Genomic DNA, 25,543 nt, shown 5'->3' with positions numbered 1-25,543 from the left:
TGCCCATGCCACCTCTGTGGCCGGGGACAACACCTGGGCAGAGCCAGAAGGAAGTCAGCTAGGGAGGGGGCCCACCCAGTTGCTGCAGCAGCGAAAGCAATCCTTCCAGCCAGCTCATGTGTCGCGATGACAGAACTGATACACACACACTCTCCGAGAGACACAATGCCTCCGAGCGCCAAACCCGAGGCCAAAATACACACCAGAGGGGCACAAGTTTGAGCATATGCCCAGCACAGGCTAGACACAGGAGAGACATGCCCGGGGAGAGAGAAGCACTCCCACCCACGGCAGGGGACACCAACAGCAATGACACTCCCACCCAGCACAGCGGACACATGCGAGCAAACCACCCCACCACACATGGGCCAGGGATGAGCAGTCCCCAAGCCCAGGAGAATGAAATGACTCATGCCCAGAGCTCCCGACCTCCACTGCAGGGAAAGCCCCACACACTTACCACCAGCACCAGAGGTTAGCTACCGAAAGAAAAGAGACACACACCCAGAGGAGCCATTCCCGCTCATAAACACTCACCAGGCGACAGAGGATGAGAAAGCTCTGCACGGAAAGAAAAGCCCCAACACGTTCAAAGAATGCCCTACGGCGTGCCAGGTACTGTGCTGTAGTTCCACGCCTGGGGTCTCATTGGATCCCCAAAACAACCCTCTGTGATTAAGAATTCATGCCCTTAACTTAGAGATGCAGAAACAGGACCCCAAAGGTAAGATGACTTGCCCGAGTGTGAGATAGAACTGAAATGCAAGCCCTGGGTTCTCGGACTCTAAGGCCACGGTCTTTACCCAGGGAGAGGAACTAAGACACAAGCAGGTACTCATAGAGGATAAGGAACCTCAGAAAAAGATGCACAGGGAGGCACGCAGAAGAGACACCCACACTGGAGGTGGGCACAGGGAGATGGACACAGCGGAGAAGGGCGCCCCAGGGCAAGGAACATAAACACAGAATGGGAGCGGCTGAGATGCAGTGAGGGACCCGGAGACCCAGGAGCAGAAGGAGACTCACCCAGGGAGCAGTGATGCCCTTCGGGGGCCACAAGCCCAGGAGGGAGGACAAGTGGCCACCAGCCTCCCTCCCTCCCACGCAAGCCTCATCCTGGCCCAGCCTGGGGACAGCAATCCCAGGATGCACAGAGCCCCAAGCATCCCAGAACCCAAGATCCAAGGGGCCTTCTGGTTCTGGGGCTCATCGAGCCTGTGTCCCCGGAAGGCAGGCACGATCCCAGGTCACCTGTGGACTCTCTTGGGCCCCAGCAGGAGGCTGAGGAAATCGCCCCCTTCTGGGGCTGGGCGGGCACCAGGCCCACTCCAGAGACAGGCACCAGCAGGGCAAGGCAAGTATTTCCACTCGCTGGGAAATAGGAACAGCCATGCCGGCAGACCCTTGTCCCAGAGAACAAGGAGAAACATAGGGCAGCAACCCTTCCGGGGCCTAAACCTCTACATGGACCCCCACACATGTGGCTGCCAGCTCTCTGTCTGGAGAACAAGGGGCCCTATTCAAAGTGGAGGGGTGCTGCACAAGTGATCTTAGGAGTCTAAGCTGGCATCAAGAACTTCCACACTCAAGCTGATTCCGGGCGGGACACCCCAAGGGGACACTTTTAGGTTGAATGGGTTGTGTGTGTTGGGGGTGGGGTGGAATTATCAGGGAGAATTAGATGAACATGTTTTAAGAGCCAAGCAGCATGGGCACTGGAGACACATTCAAAGACACACAAGGACGCACGCACAGACGCTCAGCAGCCCCGTTCCCACTCTTCACAGCCCAGAGCAGGCCCACAGGCCCTGCCTTCACCAGCTCACAACATACACCTGCCTAGGCAGCCCTGCACCCTGCCCATCATGGAGGCACCTTAACCTGGTTCCCAGTGTGTGCACCTCCCTCTACCTGTGTGCATCACCTGACTTGCTCCCTTGCTCCCTGGGCTGCCAGCCCAGCGCAGCCTGGTCCACAATTCCCACCAGGGGGACGTTTGTCCACCTTCATCACTCCAGCCCTGTCCCCAGCAGCCCCGCCCCCTGCCCCCACCATCATGTTGTAGTTTTCTGCACCTCGACTTGCAGGGCAGCCTTGCCCAGGTGAGCCAGCTGCTTTCGGGGCTCCTTCCTGGCACCCTTGGCCTCTCTCCCCACACAGCGCCCAGCTTCCTCCCACCACTCCAGCAGGCTCTGGGGCCCTCTGAAGCTCCAAGTTCTCACTTCCAGTGAGGAGAGCGTCCCTCTTCCTCCCCTGACCAAAAGGGACTCTCCCCTCTCCTTGTGACAGGGGACTGAGGGCAGCATTATATTTGCCGGCGGGAGGTCCCCACACCTGGCCATAGAGCCAGGGAGGAGTGGGCCCTGACACAGGACTGCTGGGATTAGGACACCAGCTCTGCGGGTGGTGCCCTCCATGGGGCACAGGGGTAAAGAGGTCCCTCTGGCTCACCCTGGGGGGCAGATGACAGCCTGGGAGCTGCCCACTGGTGCAGAACTGCCCCCCAGGCGAGCTCTCCGCCCAGAGGCCAGGCCACGCTAATGCAGGCGCTCAGATCCAGGCCACTGGACTCTGCTGCCAAAGGGCCGCCCCCCAGCCCAGCTGGGACACCAAGCCGGGATCAGCTCCAAGCACCTCCCCTTCCCCTAGAACCTCCGCTCTGGCCCCCAGGGACAGGGCAGGATGCCCCTCCCTGACCAGCCGTGCGCAGCGCCTGGCTCAGCCGGAGCCTCACACCCAGGGCTGGCCTCACCCTCCCGCGGACCTCTGGACGCAAACTGCAGGACAGGGACTCTGACTTCAGTCCTTACTTAAGAGTCCCTGTGGCCCCCATGAGACCCCCACCAACAGGGTGGAGTCCCACCGCTGTACTCTGCCCTATGAGTTCCAGATGCAAGCAGAGGTGACACATGTAGGCCCACTGCAAAGAAAGGACCACCAGGACTGCCAGAGGGACCCCCTCTCACAGCTCACTGCTGTGGCACCAGCAGTCACAGGTACCCAAGGCCTCGGAGAAACTGTGACCCCTGGGCCCAAAGCCTCCAGCCTCAACAGCCCAGCCGTCCTCCTGAGGGAGCTGAGGCTGACAGGGAGGAAGAGGGGTGCCATCAAACCTCAGGCACACACAGTCCTGCTGAGCCCTGCTGTGGCCCACCCGTGTGGCCCCCCACACTCCCTGGGGAGGAAAACACAATTGTTCAGGAAGGCCCAGGAGCCCAGGGGGATGACAGGAGCCCAGGGAAACGCCAGCTCCCTGGGAGCCCAGATGACGCCCTCGGGGGTCAGAGAGAGCGCAGAAGGCCCTGGACACTTGCCACCTGGCCGCCCAAGTGACCTGGCACATTCTAAGCCCCTCCAGGGCCACCTTGCCTTCTCACGTGCATGTACACATGGTCAGCCCAGCTCCAGGGACAGAACTGTGGGGGCACCTGGGAGTGAGGAGACAGCAGGGGTAGAGGTCCTGTTAGGAGTCAGACTGGCTCTCCCGGTTGTGCTGTCTGTCCCCAGGCGGTTCCCAAGTTCCTAGGAAGGTGGTGACCACACCCCAGAGCCATATGCACCCCTCCACCCCCACAGCTTGGCCTCAGCCCCTCCAACCAGCTCAGGCTCCGGGTGTGCTCTGCCAGCACCAGCCAGCATTCCAAGTTGAGCCAAATAATACAGCCTAGCAGTGCCTCTCTCGGGGCCTCCGTGGGGACCCCCAGTCCATTCCCTACCCTGGACCTAGGCTGACTTTCTCCCTCTAGGCTCGCTTAGTTCCCTATCTCGTGTCCACCCCAAGTGGGGACCTGTAGCCTCACCCCCTGAACCAAGGCTGCCTGGCCCCAGTCCTCAGCTCTGTGGGGTCAGTTCTTCAAAGAGCCGCCCAGACCAGGACCCCAGAATCACTGACGTGGCCTCCGTGTGGGCAGCACTGAGCCCGTACGCCTCATGTGGTTACCTGTGTGTCCTTGTTCTCCAACCAATGCCCCTACATATAATCTCTTAAGGATAGGGCTTTAGAGGGGGGCTTAGCCACCCCGTAACACCCATCGCCAACCCCGTGTCCTCTGCTAGCCCAGCTCCCACGGTCCTGGGGCTTCTCTTTGCCTTCCTCATGTCAGAGCTCACAGCCCAGAGCGAGGAAGTGCCCCTTAAGCCTGGGGTGCCCCTCTCCTTCTACTCCGCCTACCACATGCTGGCCTGACCCACCACCCCTCTGGGCCAAGGAGAAGGAAGCTTTGCCATTCAGCTTCAGAAAGGAAGTGAGTGCCACACCCTGCCCCAGGGATTTCCCTCTTGGGGGGCAGGAAGAGAGGGTGACTGGAAGTAGGATCTACTGTGGAGATTTCCAGCATAGGTGTGGAGGCCCTAAAACGCCTTCCAAGGCATCTTCAATCTCTCCTCCGCTACGCTTTGCCTTAGCCTATCACATCACTACAGCCCCACAGCATTACTGAGCCCCACAAAATCAACCCAACCCCTGCCATGTGCTAGGCTGTGCCAGTAAGGGCATTCAATCCTGCAATCAGAGGCTGGATTTTAATACAGGAAACTGTCTCAAAACCAACTGTTGAGAGCCCCACACTATGCTGGGGATACAGAGGTAAATGTCTGGGTTCTTTTCCTCCAAAAATTCCAGGTCATTCTCCAAGACGGGAAGATCCCGCCCTGCCTTTCCATAAATCCTACCCTAGAGCAGGGCACTCCTCGGCGACTGCAGACTCCCTGGGGGCACCTTTCTACCACCTCCCTGTAGCTACACCCTGTGAAAGGTGCGAGGACACACCACCGCACCCAGTTCTCTGGTCACCTTGTGTTGAAGCTCCACAGCCTGGTGCCGGGGCGCAGCCAGAGCTATGAGATGCCCCATGTGCCCACTCGGCTCCCCTCCCGCGCAACGGGCACAGCCAGCCCTGCTCGGGCCGCACATGCCGCGCGTGGCCACTGCACTGCCGCCAAAGGGCTGCACCCCCACATCCTCTGCCCTGGCGCTGCAGGGGGAGCCCAGACCGGCCGGGGAAGGGCCGGGCCCTCACACACTGCAACCGCCTCCCCGCACGGGTAAACCTTACATAACACACTGCTCTGAACACACCCTAAGCACACTGCGGTTCCAACTCCGCGGCAGGACCTCGCCCCCCCTCCTCCCTCCCGGGGCTCTCCGCCGGAGTTCCCGGGAAGGCAACGAAGCCCTTCTCCATCGCCGTACGCGGCCCCTGCCCCCACCTCCCACACACAGCCCCTTCCCCCCTCCTCTCTGCCCCTCTCCACTCCTTCCCGAGTTCTGGTTTGAATTAGTCAGCGGCTCCAACCACCACATTCCTCAGGCTGCTGGCGCCGAGCCAGGCGCTGGGGCGGGGGCCCTCCCGCCCGGACGGGTTTGGGAGTGGGGTGGGGGAGACAGCGCCGCTCTGGAGGGGAAGGGGCGGTCCCGAGGTCAGTGCCGCAGCTCAGCCCTACCCCCGCCCCCTCCCATGCCCCAGTGCTGGAATCTCCCTAATTACGGCCCCCACCCCATCTCCCACCCGTCCCGCTGGGAGGCGCGCTGCAAACTTCCAGGCTGCGGCGGTAGAGGAAGAGAGGAATTTTCTGCAGCGGGCAACACGGAGGGGCAAGACTAGGGCGGGGCAACTGGAGCGAGAAGGAGAGAGGCGGGTGGTGCAGAACCGGGTGGGGCTGGGAGGATTGGGGACGCGGAGTTGGGGCGGAGGTGTGCGGAGCGGGGAGGGACCGCGGAAGGACCGCGGAGGCAGCTCGGAGGAGCGGGGGCGCAGGGGCGCCGGGAGGGGCCGAGGGGCCGCGGCGGCGATCTCGGAAACTTGCCCAATAAACATGGATTAGGAACCGAGCCGCGCGCTGAGCCACCGCCCCAAGGAGGAGGGGGTGGGACAGGGGCGCGAGGGGCTGCCAGGCCAGGAACGGGGCGCCCCACCGTGAAGCAGAGCCAACAGTCAGCCATCGAGGGAAATAGGACTGGGGCAAAGTACGCTTCGGCGCGATTTTACAACTTTGTCCAACTTGCACACCAACTCCGGAGCAGAGCCCCGGGCTGCCCAGCTTGCTCCGAGCTGTCGGAACTCTCACAGTGGCACACTCACCCAAAGCGCCTCGCCCAAGCACTGCAGCGGCCTCCCCTCTCGCCTTCTCGGTGTCCTGCTGCCCCACCACGCCGCGGTGTGCCCGGCGCCCCTACCTGCGCGCTCAGCCCCAGGGCACAGTCATAGCCAGAACGGGGCCTGATGTCGCGGTGCTGAGGCTGCTGCAGGCGGCGAGCCCCAGTCGGGGCGGGTCCGGCAGGGCGGGCGGTGCAGTCCCCGCGGCGGAGCTGCTCCGAGTGGCCGGGCCCCCGCGCGCGGAGGCGGCTCTTGTAACTCCGGCTGGGGCGGGCGGGTCTGCCCCGAGCTGTGGGGAGAGGGCGGGGCCGGGCGGGGCCGGAGTGGGGCTGGGACGAGAGATCGGCGACACCGAAGGGACCCGGGAGCGGGCCGCGGGTCGGGGGCTGTCTCTGGGGGCCGCGGGCCAGGCGGGCGCCGCCCCGCAGAGGTGCTGCCTTCCGCCCTGTCCCCACCCACTGCCCCCTGTCCTGGCCGGGGCCTGGAACTGACCCCAGCATATGCGGTGGGTGGCCTTGTGGGCAAGAAACGCCTCGAAGCTCCCTGAGGCTCATCCTCTCAGCTGGAACAGCGAATCTGCTCATTTTGCAGAAAGGACCGAGGGGTTCAGGAAGCGCTGGGGCCTTGGGTGATTCGGCTGCGACCTCCAGCCTGAGGCGGACGTTAGGATTTTCTCTCAACACAGGCAACTACACTCCGAATCCTAGGCCCAGTTTCCTCATTCGTTCCCAAGCTGCAGGCAGCAGCACCTATTTCTCTAACTTTCTCTTTCTGGGGGCCCCTCAGGGCCTCCCCCAACAGAACTGGTCCGGAGGTGCTGGCCCCACCTCCTGGGGTCAGGGTCACCCGTGCCCCAGCCACCACGGTGCTGCTCTGGCTGCAGCCCCACGGGAGTCAGGCCTGCAACTCTTGGAGCGGCAGAGCCGGCTGCCCACCTTCCTATTCAGACTCCCTGAGAGAAGCCTGAGCCCCCGCTTCTCACCCTACCCTTTTCTTCTCAGATCCCCTCTCCGAGCCTCTCCTCACATTGCCACTTGCAGGATGCTGAGTTTCCCATTTTACAGCCATTTCCCACAGCCACTTCTAAATACATGGAGATTTTATTAAACGCTTAATGATGGGGTGTGGGACCTTCTGGCTACAACACCCCCTCTTCCACAACCTGATCCCCTTCTCCCCAGGAATCCTTTTCTATTCCCCACCTGGGTGGCCACCCCCTGCCCTCATCAAGCCAGTTTCCTTCCTTCCCAAATGCTGGGGAAGGGAGACCCCAGGCTGGAGACCTGAGCAGACCTAGCCCCAGGCAGGAGCACCCTCCTCGCGGCAAGATCATGAGTGGGCTGGAGCTGCGACCAGCGGCCCTGTCCTCTGAAATGGCAAACATGTTTACAGGCTAAAAATACCCAGCAGCCAACTCTGCTGCCAGCCCTGGGGGCTGTGTCCCAGGTCCAGTTACCAGCACAGGGTACAGGCCGTGGGGGAGGGAAGAGACAGACAGCAGAAGGAGCCACAGACATGCAGACACTCACATAATGGGCACAGAAAGGTGGAGACAACGTGGAGACATTTAGACAGGCATAGACATGCAAAGACAGAGACACAGGCACCAGCTTTCTCTCTCTCTCTCTCTCTCTCTCTCTCTCTCTCTCTCTCTCTCTCTCTCTCTCTCTCTCTCTCTCACACACACACACACACACACAGGTACTCATATAGTGACTAAACCTACAGTTGAGACAGTCCTACCACACAGCAACACACAGCCAGAAACCCGGCCTTTTCTCCTCCATTTTGTTCTGTACCCCTTTCCCAGCACCTCCCGTATTTAAAGAAAATCTAAACTTTTAAACTTGGGGATGCTTTTAAAAAATAAAAACCAAGAGCTAATTATTTCCTTTACCAATGGCTCTTTCATTTTTATTTCATTTTCAATAACATTTATTCAGCTTTTTAAACATGGACCAAGAATACAGATAAACTAAAGTGGCCTGTAATGCTACAAGTCGGTTAACCCTTCCGACATTTAAAAAATAAAATTAGCAACTCCATCTGGTGAAGGTACTTGATACAGAAAGGTAGAACAATAAAAAGTAAACATCTCCCTCATACATGTGGCCCTCTCCCCAAAAGTAACCACTGTTACTCCCCAAAAGTAACTTTGTGAAATGAAACATTTGTTTCCTTGAAAGAGCAAGTTTCTCCAGTGAATATAAAAATGGTAGCTGATTTACACCTGGGTTTTCAGAAAGATAGCTGTGATGTCAGGGATGCCACAAAGACAAAGGGTATCTGCTTAAAAGACTTTTGGCTTTGGAAGGAGGGGCTGGAGCAGGAAAGGAAGAATGGGAGAGGGTGTGGACGCTGGGCCCTCACTGCAGCCTGGCCGCCAGCAGCCCCCAGGAGGGAAAAAGCTGAGGCTAGTGTCCTGGGCTTGGAGCCAACTTATCTGCTCCATTGTTTGTTCTGGCCACCCTCTTGGTCAACAGGGAAGAAGGCAGGAGAAGCTGGTTTTGCAGCAGCCACAGAGCATGGATTACTGTCCAGGTACTTCGTTCAGAGGTAGGAATGTCAAGATATCTGGTGGTGGGTGGTCCAGGGACTGGCTCCTGCCCCATTCCAGGCAAGGTGGGGAGAGAAGGGGTAACCTAGACCCTACCTGCTGAAAAAACCTAAAAACCTGTGATACTGCCTGCTGGAACTAGAGCTGGCATTCCTTCTGGGCCCAGGGGAAGGGAATATTTCCAACAGCTGTCAGTGGTGTAAGTGGAGACACACACTTTTGGAAATTTCTAGCAACCCTTCTTCTGCCCACTGCTGTAGTCCCCCACCCCTCACAGTCCAAAGCTGTCTTAATGGTGACTGCAGGTACTTTCAGGTGTTAGCTCGTTTCATCCTCACACTCTGGGAAGAAACCGTCACAGAGAGGGCTAATGATTTCCCTAAAGTCACACAATCCTCAGAAGCAGGAGTCAAAGCTCCCACTAACATCTAAGTTCCATAAAGCAGGGAATTTTTTTTCTCTGCTGTATGACCCCTGCCTAGAGCAGTGGTTGGCACATGGCAATCACTCAAGAACACTTTGTTGAATGAATGAATGAATAAATAAATGAATGAATGAACTACAGGCATAACTGGCCCCAAAGCCCTTCTTCTTTTCACAACAGAATTCTGCACCCCACCCTTCCCATGAGGGGAAGTCTGAGCTTCCCCTAGCTCTCAGCCCACCGGGAGCAATCCCCCCACTTGTCAGTTGCTCACCAGCTGCACAAACATTTATTGTGTTGTCCAACCCTGGGCCAGGGGCCTGTGGTGGCAAAAGTGGGGGCAGCAGAGGTGGTCATGCAGGTAATAGCACAGGAGAGGGAATCCCTGCCCTCAAGGTGCTCCATCCAGCAGGAAATGGACTCTGATCCCCTTTTACCTTGTACTCTGAGTTCCTTGAAGCACAGGACCTATGCTTTGGGAAATTGCACCCTATCTTTTCTACCAGGTCTTTTACACCACCTCACCTTACCACCCCGCAAACACAGATATCACACTATTTTTTAGTTATAAGGAGTCCCCTCAGTCCCAAGGTTGCAAAGAACCTCTGTCCTCTCGAAAGTTTCAGACACCTTTGACAAAATAAGGGCCCCAGGGGTAACTTCAGCCCTCCAGCACCCTTTGGAGGCCTGAGCCACCACAGCCCTCCAGACTCGTTGGCAAAGCGAGGACAGTCCTAGGACCCGTCATCACAGGGATACCCTAGCTTCCCCAGAAGTGCCACTCCCTCCCCCGGGGTTCCCTGATCTGTAAGTGTAGTTGTGATGAACCTTGGGCTCCTCTGTTGCCTGGCAACGTGCCTGTTTTGTTCCTATTATGCTTGTTTCCACAGCAACCACAAGGGGGCTCTGTGGGCAGGCCCCTTGCCAGGGGATTCCCCTTACCCTCCCTCTCCTGCAGTCCCCTTCTCTGAAATCAGGGTGTTACCAGGGAAGAAAAGAGGCCGACTGCGCAGAGTAATCATGGCTTTTAAACTTCGAGCCCAGAAAGGAAATGAAGCATGCAATCTATTTGCACTCTCCTTGAAAGCAGGCTTACGCCCTCAGCCCCACCCCCGCCCTCTGAGGGTCCTTTGGCATGCCAACCTTAGAAGCCAAGAAATGACTGTTACCACTTCTTTGAGCCACCTGGGATCTCCCAGACCCCACCTCCACCCCATAAACACGCCAGCCCAGAGATTAGAATCCCTGCTGAACATCAGGCCCTTCCCCTTCACTTGTACCACTTCCTAATGTCATCTTCCCCGCTTGAACAGCAAACCTATTGGTTGAGTCAGGGATCTAAATATTGTTTCCTAAGCAATTCTCAAATCCCAACCTCCTAACCCAAACTCCAACTATGAAGCCAAGTAAAAAGCTCCTCCTCCAGCTCAATTCAAATCCCAGCTTGTGTTTAAACCTCAAGCTTCAAATAAGGAGTTCCTGAATTACTCAGATCAGACAGCCGGGATCCCGGAAACCCTCCCCTGACACTGCCCTAATTGAAATCTTCAGGCCCAAGCAGAACCCAAGTTAAAGCTGATTATAGAGAACAAGAGATGAGATTCAGGGCTCTGAGTACGCACTCTGGGGAGGAAGGAAGAAAGGAAAGGCTGTCCGGGCAAGAGAAAGGGCACGGAAGTGGGCAGGAGGGCAGGGCAGGGGAACACGCCTGGCACGGTCAGATTCCAAGCGGCGGGGAGGGATGACAGGCTGTGGGTATGGAGATGCTGTGGGACCAAAAAGACGTAGGAAACGTGGACCCGAGGTTAAGGAAGACAAGTGGCAAAACACAATCGCCTGAGGCTGTGAAGGAGAGGGCAGCCGGGGGGCGGCAGGAGGAAGAAAGAAGAGCTCGGACTGTGCTGGGGCCTGGGCGGCCGACTTGTAAACAGCAGCCGGGGGAGGGAGTGGAGTGAGCAGAGCAGCCGCCGGCCAGCGCCCCTCCCCAGCGGAGAGCAGGGAGGGAGGGGCTGGAAGCGGGGGAGCCCCGGCTTCCTCTCCCCTTTTGGAATGGCCTTTTTCCCATCCTTTCCAACTTCCTCTGCCTTTCCCCCAGTTCCCGGGAAAAGGAACACCAGCCATGTTTTGCTCCCTCTTCTTCCCACGTCCATTTGAAGGAGACCAGGCCCAGCAGGGAAGGAAGGGCCTAGGCTGCCCAGAGCCTGAGTCACCACATAGTTGAGGTTCCTGTCACTTAAGTCCGCCTCTGCTACACCCTGTGCCCTCTGCCAGCCCCAGGACTTGGATCACTAGGGACAACCCTGCCCCAGGACTGGCTCCACTTCTAGGCTTCTTAGCAAGTCAGGGCTGACGATCCTCTCTTTGCCTCCAAAACCTAGTGTTTTTGGTCCATGACACTTGGCCCTCAGCTTTTGAGAGAAGCACCCTCCTGCTCATTTTAGGAGCAAAAGTGACTCAGTGAGCAGTGGCAAGAACTGTGGAAAGACTGGCATGCTCTTGGTAAGTCACTTCCCCTCTCTGGGCTCCAGTTTCCTCGTGGGTGAAACAGGGACTACATGATATAGTTTCCTGGGCAACCCCTGCATGAGGTACATTCTCTAAGTCTGAGTCAAGAGATGGAGGCAGGAGAGTGGGATAAAAGGGGTGTGTTTTCTGATCCCTGTCCTAACTGTGGGAGTGGTTGGGGTAGGTCACAGTCACTGCCACCACCAGGCAGTCAACACCCTAGGTAGCTCAGTGATTCAGGTCTCACGGAGGCCCACTGGCAGGAAAGCACCCCATGGCTTCCCTGTGAGTCAGGGGAAATGCGGATCTCCCTTAAGAATGACTGGTCAGGGTCCCGCTATAACCACCTCTCCCTTACACCTAGGAAGCTTCCCACCTCAGTGCAGCCGCCACTTCCTTTGACCTTACGGCCTCCCTGGCCTAGCAACCCCTCTTCCTCAGCCCTCAGCTCCACAGCCCTCCCTGCCCTGCCATGTCCCCTCATTTACCCCTTGGCTCTGCACATCCCCACTACCCACCCCCATCCAGGCAGAGCCAGCCAGATGATTGCAAAAGGGCTGAGCCAGCGGGAGAGGCCCTCACATGACAGCTGCTCCTGCTGTAGAGGGGAGCGGGCCGCTGGAAGTACAGGGAGGCGCATTCCCTGGGAGATCTGATCAGAAACAGCCCCGAACCCTGACTGACCATCCAGCCCCTGCTCTGCATAGGCCTGCCCCTTGCGCAATCAGGGTAAGGTCAGTAGGCTCCCCATGGAATCCTGAGGGAATCAGAACAGGGGATGAGGTGGGGCGAGGGGGGTGCAAGAAGGGAGGGGGCTACAAGAACAAAAGGAGCACAAGAACATCTGGAGAGCCAGGGTTCTCAAGGACACCTTTGCCACTAAGCCAGGCCCACCTCCACAATGTAGCCTCCCAGCCTTATGGGGGGTTCAAGTGAATAAATTGCTCCTGTCTGGCAACCACCAATCCCCTGCCCCACCCATGCCTTGGGTGCGGAGGCACTGGGACACCCCAGTAATTCCACTGGGGTAAAACGACAGCCTCCTCCGGGAGCCATGCCAGCCTGATCAGAGCAAACAGACAAGAGCAGGTGGCATAGTTTCTCTAACCTTTCAGAAGCGCCAATATTTTAGCTTTACAGCTTTAGGGGAGGAGTAGAGGAGAGGGTAGATACCCCAGAATTACATTCAAATATAGAACACCAAAGCAGGTCGGGGAAGTTACACTGTCCTGGAGGTACCACTGGTGGGGTGAGCCAAGGAAGCCATGGCCACCCAGGAAAACCATCTGATGCGTGGAAGTTCTGGGTTTTGAGGACAGAGTGCCCGTTGCCATGAAAACCACAGTATTAATTTCAGAAATGACTGGGTGGAGTCAAGTCCAAAGCACTTCATTCCTCCCTCTTCAACATTAGACACTTCCCCCACCTTTCAAAAGGGGAAATGGCACATGTGGGGCATGTGGGCAGCTGGTGGGATGGGTCTGATCCAGTAAGCATCAGCTCTCCAGCTCCAGCCCACATCAGGACCCTGAAAAAAAGGAGACAACCTAGGTCTTTCCTGGAAGAACTTTAAAGGCTTTGACTTTTTAATAAGTGACTTAAGCAGAAGCACCAACAAAGCTTAAATAAATAGTTGCTTATTAACTAGTATCTACCGGTTTATCTACAAGCTCAACCAAGTCTCAGCTGTCCCCATTCACACTCACTTTGCAAAGATTTTATCGGCAGATTCTCCCAGGAGCCCTGACCCCCTCTCCAGTTCCTCACCCTCCGTCCTGGAGGCTCTTCGAGATTTTGCCCAGTGAATGGATAAAGGGCCTCCTCCTTCCCCAGCTTACCCCCATTCTCCAAGATGTCGCCCCATGTGGCTCTTGACCACTCAAGAGCCCTCCCTCCCTGTAGAGAGCCCAGGCCCTGCTGGCCCATGCTGGCCGCACAGCGCCCTGGGCTGGGCAGAGGTTCGGCCCGGCAACCCGACACGTCCATGGCGCAGGCTCTCACTGGAGAAGCGGGGCCAGGCTGGGATCCAGCACCCACGCTGGGCCCCAGTTGGGACCCAAGAGGGCACAAGGCCAGCTGCAGCAGTGTGGTGGGTGACTCAGGCCTCCGCGGGGCAGGGCGGGGACCGAACCAACTCCAGATGTACTTCCCCTTTCCCGCCCCACATCTGCCACTACGAACTCTCACTGTTAACCTTTCTTGCCCATCCCGACCCTGTTGGAGGCCAAGAGCAGCTTGCCTGAGGTCACAGCCCCCTTCCCTAGGGACTCCCACCTCTGCCTGGTTCTCAGCCAGGCGCAAGGCTGGCCTTATCCAACCTGGCAGCACTCCTCTGCATCAAACCGTCAGAAGGCTCAGGAGGCAGGATGTGAGGATGAGTCACTTCTCATCTCTGATGGAGGTTAAGAGGCAGCCAGTCTCTCAGGCAGGACCTGCCCAGTTCACGTGGGATACCAGGTCTCAGACCCAACACTAGCCCAACCTAGAAGACACCCCACTTTTACACAATTGCCCCCCACCCCCAGGCCTGTCCCCTCAAACCTCCTTGGCACAAGTTGGTCTCTCCTGCCTATGCCTTCAGCAGCTGGGAAGATGAAGGACACCAGAATAGTAGTGAAGATTACACAAGCAAAGGAGCAGGGGGTGTGGTGGGGAATAGCATTTGGGAAGGGAGTCCGACAGGTTCAGTGAGGCCCCAGAAACTAGCTCAGGGTGCGCCCAGCCAGCACTTAGTGCTTTCACATACTCTCCAAGAGGAGCCCAAAATGCTCAGAAGCCACAGGTAGCCTTGAATCCAACTCAAGATGAACTGCCAGGGAGCACCCTCTTAAGCAAGTCGTAGCCATCCTCACCCAGCAGGATCCAAACCTCTGCCCTCCTCTGTCCATTTGTCCTCAGAACCCCACATGCAGTCAAGACGCCAGCTAGGTTACAGCCCTCCTCCCCCTCCACTCCCAAGCCCACCTAAACATGCAAAGATCACCTTCTTCGCTCCCAAACCAAGAGCCCTCTCCCTCTCCACCTCTGTGCTTGGACGGAGGGGGTGGGAGAAAAAAAAACATAAAACCATAACCTGGACACCAAAGGCAGAGTCATGACTGTTAGTGTCTATGCCTTAAAACAAGATCAAACTAGGTTTCCACTTCACCTGAATGTTTAACTTTACAGGGAGATCCTCCCTGATCTTCAGAAAAGACAATCAGAGCAGAGGCAACAATCTCTGAATCAAAGTGTGTAATAAAAAGCTCAAAGAGCAGAAATCCTGGTCTAAGCGAGGTCACGACTTCTGACTGCTCCACACTCCAGGGAGCAGCAGGGCATGTTGAGAGTCCTGGCGTCAGTTCAGAATCCTGCCTCCGCTGACAATGTGCTATCACAGGCAAGTCACCTGGCATCCCCGAACCCCACTTCCTTGTTGAAGAGCAGGGCTACCCTAGAGGAGATGCGCACCAGGTCAGGGCCAAGAGGCCAGTGTCTGTTGAGTCTTCTGTGCCTGGTTGTCCTGCTTGTTTGGAGTAAACTATGGCCCTTGGATACTGTCACCTATCCACCTCACAGGGCAGGTGTGGGAAATAACGCAAAGTTCCCTGTACACAGTGCACTGTGTGGTGTGTGCCAGCTCTTACCACCACCAGCAGTGTTCTCTCCCTTCCCTGGGGAAGGTGTGGAAGCTGGACCTGAAGAATTAGGTAATTACAAAACCCCGTGCCCCTACTCATCCTACCTGCATCCAGTCTTTGCCAGCCAGGCTAGAAGACAGTCATCACGGTAGAGGCATGGCAATAAAATCAAAAGTGAGGAGAGGCCTTTCTTTCTGATCTTCTCAAGACTGCTCTCTACAAAGGGAGGTATACACTACAGGCATAGAAAATACCCTCCTTCAACACATCTACTGTTCTTTGAAGAAGCTATCACTCACAAAGGAGGCAGGACAGAAAAGGGCTCAACGTTCAGTTTCCTTTAATGCCCCCCATCTCCCTGGAGGGAAGGTGCAGGCAGCTAGGCGATGACAAGAGATGTTCACTTGAAGATCTTGCCCTGATTGAAGGCTTTGCCCACATGCTGGAAGGCCCCCTCCCAGGAAAAGTATTCTCGAACCAGCGTCTGGGTCTCCTCACTGCCAGGATCCAGTTTCCGCCATGTGTATGACTCGTAGTCCACCTGCCAATCTGGACTCAGCTGGGGAGAAAAAGCCAGGTAAAAAGCATATGGTCAGGTTGTTGGACACTGTCCCACACCTGCTACTTCCAGCTCAGACATTTGTCATCCGAGTTCAGGACCCCTAAGAACATGCAGCTCCTTCCTGTACACATTCCTTGAAATCACCCAAATGCCCACTGGCCCAGGAGGAAGTGTGCTTCCCATATCCTTGCCCCACCCTAAAAAGGCATACTCCCCTCTCACCGGAAAGGCAAGCTCCTGGCCCCGCAAGACCCAGAGTCCAGAAATGGAGCTGCTGTTGTTGGTGCCAAAGAGGATGACACTGGCAAAAGCATTCTTCCTCAGTTTGTCCAATCGCTGGAACATTCCTGAAGGGGCGAGGTAGAAGAGCCAGCCTTTGGAATTACATCACCTACTATCTTGACCTCCCTTGTCTTCCCAGACCCACGCTCTTCTCACCAGTGATGAGGTTGCAGCTCATGAAGGTCTGGGTGAGCTCTTCAGGGTAGCGGTACTCAGAGTACCACAGGGACCAGCCGTCCTTATCAAAGTGCTCCCAAAAATATGGCAGTGCCACAGAGACTGTGTCCTCATTGGAATACTTGCGCTTAAATTCATCTAAAACAAAGGTACTGATTTGGAGGAAAAAAACGAGGTCAATGTGGAGATGGTCCTAGGCAACAAAGGATTGCCAGACCAAAATAAGCTAAGGGCATTTTCACTTAAAATGTACGGGTTTTCAGGAATTCCACTTCTAGGAATTTACCCTAAGAATATAGCAGCCCAGTTTGAAAAAGACAGATGCACCCCTATGTTTATTGCAGCACTATTTACAATAGCCAAGGAATGGAAGCAACCTAAGTGTCCAGCAGTAGATGAATGGATAAAGATGTGGTACATATACACAATGGAATATTATTCAGGTGTAAGAAGAAAACAAATCCTACCATTTGCAACAACATGGACGGAGCTAGAGGGTATTATGCTCAGTGAAATAAGCCAGGCGGAGAAAGACAAGTACCAAATGATTTCACTCATATGTGAAGTATAAGAACAAAGAAAAAACTGAAGGAACGAAACAGCAGCAGAATCACAAAACCAAAGGGAAAGGGACTGGGGAGGATGGGTGGGAAGGGAAGGATAAGGAAGGGGGGGGGAGAAAGGGAGCATTACGATTAGCATGTATAGTATGGGGGGGCATGGGGGAGGGCTGTGCAACACAGAGAAGTCAAGTAGTGATTCTACAGCATCTTACTATGCTGATGGACAGTGACTGTAATGGGGTTTTTGGGGGGGGTCTTGGTGAAGGGGGGACCCTAGTAAACATAATGTTCCTCATGTAATTGTAGATTAATGATACCAAAAAAAAAAAAGTATGGGTTTTAAGGAAAAGGTCACGGGACTGGCAGATGTGTAGAACCTTCTGAAGGAGGAAAACTGACAGGTATGAGCATGAGGCTAGGGAGCTCCCTTGCTCCCCTAGACCCAGCCTAAGTATTCTAGAAATTGGGAGGGTGGGACCCCAAGGGGGCCCTAAGGGAAACCTGTCCCCCGAAAGGCACGGCAGACTGCTGCCCCCTGGTGGACACAGGGTGAGGAAGGCTTTTTTTTCCGGGCTAACCCCTCCCAGGCCCTTTCCTGGAGTCACACTTAGTGTCTCACCAATCTCCCCGCAACCACAGGCCCACCACAGTCCTCTTCGGGTTACACACACTGTGACATGACAGTAATGTAAGCAGCGAACATTTCCAAAGGGCCTCCATCCCAAATCTTACACTCAGGTCCTTTACTCACTCTGCCCAGAAACAAGTTCAGATGCTGAAAAACCGAGGTTCAGGTTCTCTTTGAAGCAACCTTGGCACATGGACCCGAGAATGCCAGCATCAGTACAGGTGAGGGCCCTCCCCCCCACAGCAGGGGGGCTCTATTTTTTATTTCTTCCCAATTATAAAAACACATGCTGACTGAAGAAAATGATCCACAATGCCAACAAACAAGATTAATTATTAGTATTTTTATGTATTTCCTATTGGTAATTTTCCAGAGGACATATGTAGTTTTATGCCTTACATAATTTGTTCACTTAATATTGTGTTGTACTATTGAGAATTTCTTGCAAATATTTTAACAGCTAAATAATCCTCTACTGCATGAATGAGCTGTAACTCTATTAAACCTCCTTACTGAATGATTAATTGGTTCAATTATTCATTAGGATAAATTTTGCCAACAAACCCTAAAGTTAGAGACTATGACCTTCCCTCCCTACACAGATAGGGTTAGACAGTGGGACCTCTCCACTGTTATAAGGCCTTTAATCCTGGGTCCTAGGTTCCTTCCTAATGCACATCAGAGACCTCTGCTGAAGACCTTTACAACCTCAACCACCCCCAAAGTGGGACTGGGGATTTTTTTCTTTATGCCCTCCTAAACTGTCTGAATTTCAAATTCATGATGAATGTATTCACCTTTTCCCCCAAGTGACCACAAGCTCTCAACATCCCCTGAAGCAAGTTTAGCTGGAAGTCCTTAGAAAAACTACAATTAACCCTGGACAAATGAATCTTGACCTTTGAAAGCATTACCTCTGTGACATTAATCCTGGGAAAATCATCTTGGCAGCCCAGTAAAGCACCAAGGTAATGCAACAAATAGATATTAATAAACATTCCCAAGAAGATATAAGAAATGCAGAGTTTATTAAAAAATTTAAGTTTATTGCTGACTCATTTTTGGCCCAGAGTTATTCAGATCTGATATATGTGAAAATCTCTTAGCTAATAACAGTACCTTTGTTACAACAGCATATGTAATTTGGGTTAGTTATTACAGCTTATTTACAAACACCAAAGATCCTGTTTGCTCTTGACCTGCCCCAGTGCTGGGTTCAAGGTGAATCACTTTAGTTCAAAAAGAAATACATGTGTAAAGAGCAACTGCTTCCAGAGCTTTCTTGGTCCCATGAGGGGCCTGGGAGCAAGAGCTCTCAGTTACACTCCAAGCCGCTCCCCAAATAGGGAAGCAGCAGATCCTAACGATAACTATCCAGTACTATGTTGTCTGCAATTTACAATTCTAAGGACAATTACGCACACCATCAGTGCACACTCCTTCATACCGGTTTATACCATACAAAGACCATTACAAAATTAGAGAGTCAGACCCTGTTGAATCCTAACAGACCAACTAGTGAAAGGCTGGGTGGTTCTGGGAAAGGCAGAGTGTATGAGTGAGAACAGTAGAGAAAAAACTAGTGAAGAGACCATGCAAAAAATATTTCTCATTTTGCTTGAAATTCTAATAAAATGACCTGGGGCAGTGAATGGAAAGGTTTGAGGTTAGAGAACTGGACGAGTACTGCATGTCCCACTTTTTTCACACCAAACATCTCCCTTTCACTGTATTCTTTCTTCCCAAAACCCTTACGTATACTGAAAAGAGAATATAGACAACCATCCCATCTACTTCCTTCTCGAGGGGTTTAACTCCCCAAATTTGGGAAACAAATGAACCAGAGAGGCACTATGTAACCACAGTCATCATCCTTTCCCTTAGTGAACAATTTTTATACTGTCTGTTTCCTCAGAACAGGTAAAAGACACTCCAATGTTAAGAATGTGGTGTTAGCTGCTTTCCAGCACAGCCAGCCCAGAGCAGATGCAAGGCTCTCTGCACCATCTCATTGTATTAGTTCTGAGGGATCTCAAATAGTAATGAGCTTTTCTCAAGACCAATTTACCTTCACACTGAATTCTCTGCCTGTCTGTTAGAAACGGAATTTCAATCTTCCCAAGTTACTAGATATAACTGTAACTTGTTTTCTACTTTCAAAATTCACCCAATTCTTGAGGATAAACTCAAGAAGTTGCTTCAATTGCAACTAAATATTATCTTTCAACTTTGTATGGAAAACCTAAAATTCTGGACTCTCACTGTGAGTGAGACACACACAGGCAAGAACAGGCCTTCTTGGGTCCCATGCCCACTACCCTGCGATATCCTTACCTCTTGGGCAGATGAGCAAAGGGGTCCTTGGCCTTCGGCTCAGCAGCCAGTGCCTGCTCACATTCATCCATCTCCTCCTCAGGAGCAGGGGCAGCTGCCTTCTTCTCCTCTTTCCGCTCAGCCTGGGATTTCTGCTTCTCTTCCCGAGAACCCTTCTCTTTCCGTGGAATGTCCTTTTTAGGCTGGCTCTCTGCAAACTTTTTAGCTGGTAAAGAGGAAAGGAGAAAAGTCAATGTCCTGTTCTTGCCATATCCCTCCAAAACCAGGCAGCAAGCAAGGTAATGGAAGGAAACTGCTGGGTGGGACAACTAAGGGATCTAGGCTCTACACTGCCCTGCCACCACATGGGAGTATGTCTTTGAGCAAGAACACAACATTCAGCAACAAAAACGTGTGTGTCGTAATTCTATGTATTAATGCAAAGGAATGAGAATATGCATGCATATAAAACAAGTTTCACAAATACTAGTTACTACATGCAATGCCCTCATTCCAGGAGTCCACATAACCCCAAAGCTAGACAGGAATCGGGGCCAAGAAAGAGCAAACCAGCCTAACCCTGGCCACATGCTCCTCTACCTCCTCAGACTTACCATCAAACTGGGCCATCTTCTCACAGAGTTTCACCTCCCCCAAGACAGCCCGGAACTGGGGCTGGTTAATGCAGGTAAGGAACCAGCGGTTGGTATTGGGGAAGGCCTGGCGGAAGGAAGGCTCCAGGACCTGCCAGGATATGAGTGGAAACAAAGTCAGTGGACAAAAGATCCTGAAGTTTCATGCCAGAGACTGAGAGACCCTTGATTGCTTTCTACACCCAAGCTCCACCTCCTTCTCCACCACTCAGACAGCAGCTCCCTGGAGTACCTCTTACCCAGGATGGTTACTTCCCATTCACCTTCCTAATCTCTACTTTGCAGTCCAGTCCAATTTACTGGATTGTTGGCCCCATCCTCCATTTACTACGAATCTACCTAGTGGGATATTTATAGGGTACCTTACTCCGTTTACAAAGCCAATTCACACAAAATTACAAGTTTCCAATCTTTTAAATTTCATATGCCAATTAAAAAAAAAAAGGCAGCTTGGGACCAACAGACAGCTATCAACTACTCATTTTGCCAAATACTTAAAATCTACATTAACTACATAACATGTAATATATACACGATATAGAATATGTATGTGTGTAAACAGGTATCATCACCACACTTCTGAAAGTAAAGAATATTCAACAGCAAGTTTATTTCAGAATAATGGACAGTCCCTTAAATTAAATTAGCTTCACGACAAACTTGTTTCCCCTTATTCGGTTTGCTAAGGTCACAGAGAAGTCACATTGTCCTGGAGACAACACAGCAGTCACTTCTGCAGTGCTGGCTCTATAGTACTTGGGTTCAAATTCTATGTCACCACTTACTAGCTACATGTGCTTTGGCAGGTTCCATTTCTCCTCGCCCATACAACAGAGAGTCACCAGGACAATCCCTGTAAGGCCTGTGGGCATAGGGTCTGGCAAAAAGTAGGTGCCTTTTCTTTGCTATCACCACATTGCTTTTCTGGACCAGCCTTGGTTCGAAAGCTGTTCTCTAGGAACCAGCAACATGTCACCTTCTTTGACCCATTAACCTCAACAAAGATTATCACGACCTTGACTTCACGGCTTTGAGGAAAACAGGACCAAAGGAATTCTCCCTCACACACACACCCCTCCAACTAAAACTGCTACGTAATGCAGCCCAGAACTGAACCTAGTTCTGCCTCCACAACACCTTGATGCTGAAGGTAACACCCGCCTTTACAACTAAGCAGAACAGGGCTTCCCAAGGAAGGTGGAAACAAACTAAACATCTTCGCTGCCAAAGAGAAACTCAGGGCAACAGAACTATTCCCAAACCTTTCAGAAAGAGGGAAAGCAGTCCTGGCACTCAATCCTCAATCCTGCGACCTGGAGACTAGCTGGTACCCCAGACTCCCTCACACCCAAGAACACGGGGGAGCCTAGCTGACTTGTCACTTCCTTTCTAATCCCCATCTACCCTCTGCCAACCTGATTTTCTATACTTCACCTGTTTATAGAGCCATAACAGGGTGCAGACAATTGTGATGTCAGCCAGAGTCACACGTTCGCCCACGAGAAAAGTCCGCGTCTTCAAGTGAGCATCCAGCAGCCCCAGAATTCGCCTCACTTCCTCCTTTGCATTCTCTGTGGCCTATTGATTTAAAATGATCAAACTCATCAATGGGTACCAATTCCACCCCCTCCAACATTCCCCACTAATAGACATAAGGTAGCTATTTCACTTTCTGAGTTCTGGCTCATCCCCACCCTCTTTCAATGGAGTCAGATTCTAAGATCATTTCAACTGTATCACAAATGAAGTTCTCAATAATAAATTTCTTCATGGTGTAGTCTGGCTTCATTCCCCACCATACTGATCGTAGTTATGTATCTTTGGATTTTAGAAGGAACCTTAGAGGTCATTTGGTCTAATTACTCTCCTACCATCTGGTATAACCTTCTAATAGCAGCAATCTCTCTTCTGACCATTCGTAACAGATACCACCTCCATTGGATCTCTCTGAAAAGAACCCAGACACCATCAATAGTCCAGAATTGCTATCGTGCTCCAAAATTGCACCCCAAAGACTAAGTCTCTCATTATCCACGTTCTTGGCATCTCCTTTTCTCAACCTACATTTCTATTCCCCAATACTCAGAAGTTGATGCCATCCCTGCCCTTGGTTGCTCCCCAAGTTCCAAGGCTCACCTGCTTGTTGTGGTGCATGATGCCCAAGGTAGGGAACACCCAGGTACTGGCTGGGGGCACTATGTCGCTATCAGCAAAGCTCACCCACTGCACCACCTGGGCCGCTGCCTCTGGAGTACTTCCCCGCAGCTCCTCATTGCTCACTGCAGAGTCAGAACACAAAGGTCAGAACTCTGGGGCCATGCCAACACCGATGCACACTGCTGAAAATTCCTCTCCTTGTCCACTCCAGCTCTCCCTCATTCTCTCCTACACTCCTCACCTGCAGACCCTCCCATTCCCACATCCGCTGCAAATTACCATAGTAGGCAATGGCATTGCTCTCAAACACACAGAATCCATCATCACCCTCAAATGCGGGAACCTGGGGACAAAGCAGTCAAAAGTAAGTAAGATACACAGTAATTTATCCCTAGTGAATCCTAGGAGCTGGACTGTTCTGGATAAGGGTTTTTACAGAAGGATGACAATCCCTGCAAGCCAAACTCCTCCTACCACTGAAACTCAGGAGCCAAAAATATTCAGTAACTTGGTACCCTTTACAGCCTGAATTCACATAAGAAACCCAACACTTAGATAATCAGATTTGTATAGAATCCCTCAATCAATTAAACAAAAGGAAAGAAAGCAAGTCTTATTATCTCTGTCTATATTACTGAAAGTATTACAGTGATCTCCGCACTGCACTTGATCTCATCTAGGCTTTAGCATGGTTACTTCAATCTCTGTAAGACCCTTGGGGCAAAAATCCTGCTCATTGTAGATACCCCACTTGAACACAGTCAAAACTCACTCTTTCTCCCACAAATAGAGAAGCCTGTGAATTTTATAAAAAGTCAGATAGCTTTGTATTTCTAACTACATGTGAACCTACAATTATCTCAAAAAAGAAATTTTGCTTTTTAGTCACTGAAATGTTAAAAAATATATATATGGAAAACTCCCTTTTAAAGATAGAGATTATCTTCAGAGTGATAAATCTTAGGGTTCCTTGGGTTCTCACGACCAAAGGACCCTCTCCCTTTCCCTACTCACCTTGCCGGCAGGAAATTTACGGAGAAATTCAGGGGTGCGGTTGGTTTGGCCAAAGTGGAAGTGGGGTGGTGCGGAGAGTACGCGGACCTGAGCCCCACTGTACTGAGCAGCAATGAGGGCCTTAAAGGCCCTCCAGTTTTCAGGATATGTGTACAGGGTCTGTGGGAGGGAAGGGGGGAGCAAAATTAATGAGCAGAAGGGTCCTGGTCCTAAGTGTCACCTCCCAGGATGAATCCCCTGAGTAATCCTAATCTGTTAAACTCACTCTTTTACTCCCGCTGGTGAACTAAATTCTTTAGAATTTGTCATGTGTAATCAGACTCCTCTGAATTACTGGGGACAGAGCAGACCAACTGCTAAATAAAGCTTGTTGACAAAGATGACCTTCCCTAAGGACAGCTCTAGCAGCATTCTCTTCCCTTCAAACACATCTCCAAGAAATCCCGTAACTTGCAGCTCCCTCAGACTCCATATGCTGAGACACACACACACTCCTCCCTTCCCAGCGCCCTTGTTTCATTCATTGACGGTTACCGAGTGCCAGCCTACTCTACTGCCGAGCCACTCACCCACCTTCAAAAGCATCAACGTTGCCTCTTAAACACACACACACCGACCAAGACACTTCCAAGTTCTCCTCAAAATACCACGGAGATGCCGAATGGCAATTTCTTTTCCTAAATCAACTCGGTTTCCCAAAATACCTTTCTCTCCCTGTCACGCATACCATTCCTCCAGTTCTGCCCGCACCGAGTTCCTTGCCGCTGCCTTCTCCCCTTCTATCAAGCTGGCCAGGAGGGTCCAACTAGTCTGACTCCGCCGTCCGGAGACTCCTCTCACACCCGAACTCCCCTAACGGACGACCCTGAACCCTGCCGTCCGTACTTGCCCACAAAGACCCTCCCCCTTCATCCTATCTCTGCTGTTGCCCCACAAAACGGTCTCAAAAGTTCTGTCAACCTGACCGGATCCCTCATCTCGAGGCGGCAATGAACCCGACCGCCTTTCTCAGGCCCCAGACAGCCAGGGGCCGGCATCCCTTTTCTCCTCTATCCCAGACTCTTCCACCTCTTTGGCCTCCGAGAACCCCAGCTTCAGTTCCCCGCTAGGGCCTGGATGCCCTACTCTCCGACAGTACGGTCTCTAGACCCCGGGTGAGCGCTCCACGCGGCTCCGGAACTCCTCTGGCGCCGTCTAGCCCCACTCGGGTAGAGGATGGCGTCGGATAGGGTGACCCGGATCGCCAGAGCCGGCAAACTTACCCCAGCCGCCATGGTGATTCCGCAGAGAAAGGGGGTGGGGCTCTCGGCGCTGCCGCAAAGTAAGCCGTCAGGGAGAGAAGGGAGGGGGGAGCGGGAGAGCTGTGGAGAAACAGAAGCTGGAAAGCGAGACGGCAAAGAAGGCATACGCACGACAGTTCGGCATCCCGCGGCGCTTGAATTGGAAAAAGGGGGTGGGGCCCGCTGGCCCGCGCGGAAAAAGCTCGCGCCTGCGCAGCGGGGCTCCCGACTGGCCCGCCCCTCAGGTATGACCAATCTTGAGTTCCGACGCGGAGGTAGAAGGCGCAGAGGAAGGGGAAACTGTGAGAACTGGCTGCAAAGCTCCTGGTGCCTACGTGGCACAGCTGCCAGCCTGGTGCCACTCTTCCATTCCGGTCCCCTGCGGGGACTGACGGAGGTCCCGCCAGGCCCCTGACATGATTGTGGCACAGGAACAGCAGCAGCTCCTGCGTGGAGGTGGCCGTGTGCCAGTCCTTTTGTTCCCGCCCCGGTTCTCCCGAAGAGGGGATCTGTATCTAACCAGAGCCGAAGTCGGAAGCCCGCTGTGTGAGGTTTGCTCTCATTAAACCACCGTGCTCGGGGATGCTCGGAGGGCGAGAAGGGCAGTCGTCCTAGGGCCTGCCACAGGGGAAATGCTAAGGGAGAACACAGCCGTACCCCTTCCACCTCCTGTCCTCCGGGAAGGGCTAACAATTTAAAACAAATTCTGAGGA

At 53.2% G+C, this 25,543-nt stretch overlaps 2 protein-coding genes and 1 long non-coding RNA gene across 8 annotated transcripts in view; all 3 read right to left on the bottom strand.

The window, feature by feature from the left end:
• AHNAK (AHNAK nucleoprotein) overlaps nucleotides 1-6,354 on the bottom strand; it is a 127,937-nt gene extending 121,583 nt beyond the window's left edge. The window contains exon 1 of one of the 6 annotated variants that reach the window (XR_012123176.1): nucleotides 6,176-6,350. The gene's annotated coding sequence lies outside the window, so the exon portion shown is untranslated. Of the gene's footprint in view, nucleotides 1-6,080 lie in introns of all 6 variants that reach the window. The other 5 variants (XM_073217633.1, XM_073217632.1, XM_073217634.1 and 2 more) reach the window with 5 other exon arrangements.
• Nucleotides 6,355-10,982: 4,628 nt separating this feature from the next.
• On the bottom strand, nucleotides 10,983-13,849 carry LOC140844616 (uncharacterized). The gene is made up of 2 exons (XR_012123181.1): nucleotides 13,420-13,849; nucleotides 10,983-13,109 (listed from the first exon to the last, which is right to left on the bottom strand). It is a non-coding gene; the product is annotated as an uncharacterized lncRNA (long non-coding RNA).
• Nucleotides 13,850-15,524: 1,675 nt separating this feature from the next.
• Nucleotides 15,525-24,983, bottom strand: EEF1G (eukaryotic translation elongation factor 1 gamma). The gene is made up of 10 exons (XM_017654559.3): nucleotides 24,813-24,983; nucleotides 23,551-23,709; nucleotides 22,816-22,879; nucleotides 22,516-22,658; nucleotides 21,814-21,957; nucleotides 20,341-20,470; nucleotides 19,748-19,952; nucleotides 16,202-16,374; nucleotides 15,986-16,110; nucleotides 15,525-15,760 (listed from the first exon to the last, which is right to left on the bottom strand). The coding sequence occupies exons 1-10, from the start codon at nucleotides 24,954-24,956 to the stop codon at nucleotides 15,602-15,604; spliced, it is 1,446 nt and encodes a 481-aa protein (XP_017510048.1). The 5' UTR covers nucleotides 24,957-24,983; the 3' UTR covers nucleotides 15,525-15,601.
• Nucleotides 24,984-25,543: the final 560 nt, after the last annotated feature.

This window comes from Manis javanica, chromosome 11 (assembly GCF_040802235.1).
Source record: "Manis javanica isolate MJ-LG chromosome 11, MJ_LKY, whole genome shotgun sequence".
Taxonomy (NCBI): Eukaryota; Metazoa; Chordata; class Mammalia; order Pholidota; family Manidae; genus Manis; species Manis javanica.
Note: the sequence above shows the minus strand (reverse complement) of the source record. Positions and strands in the feature narration are given on the sequence as shown.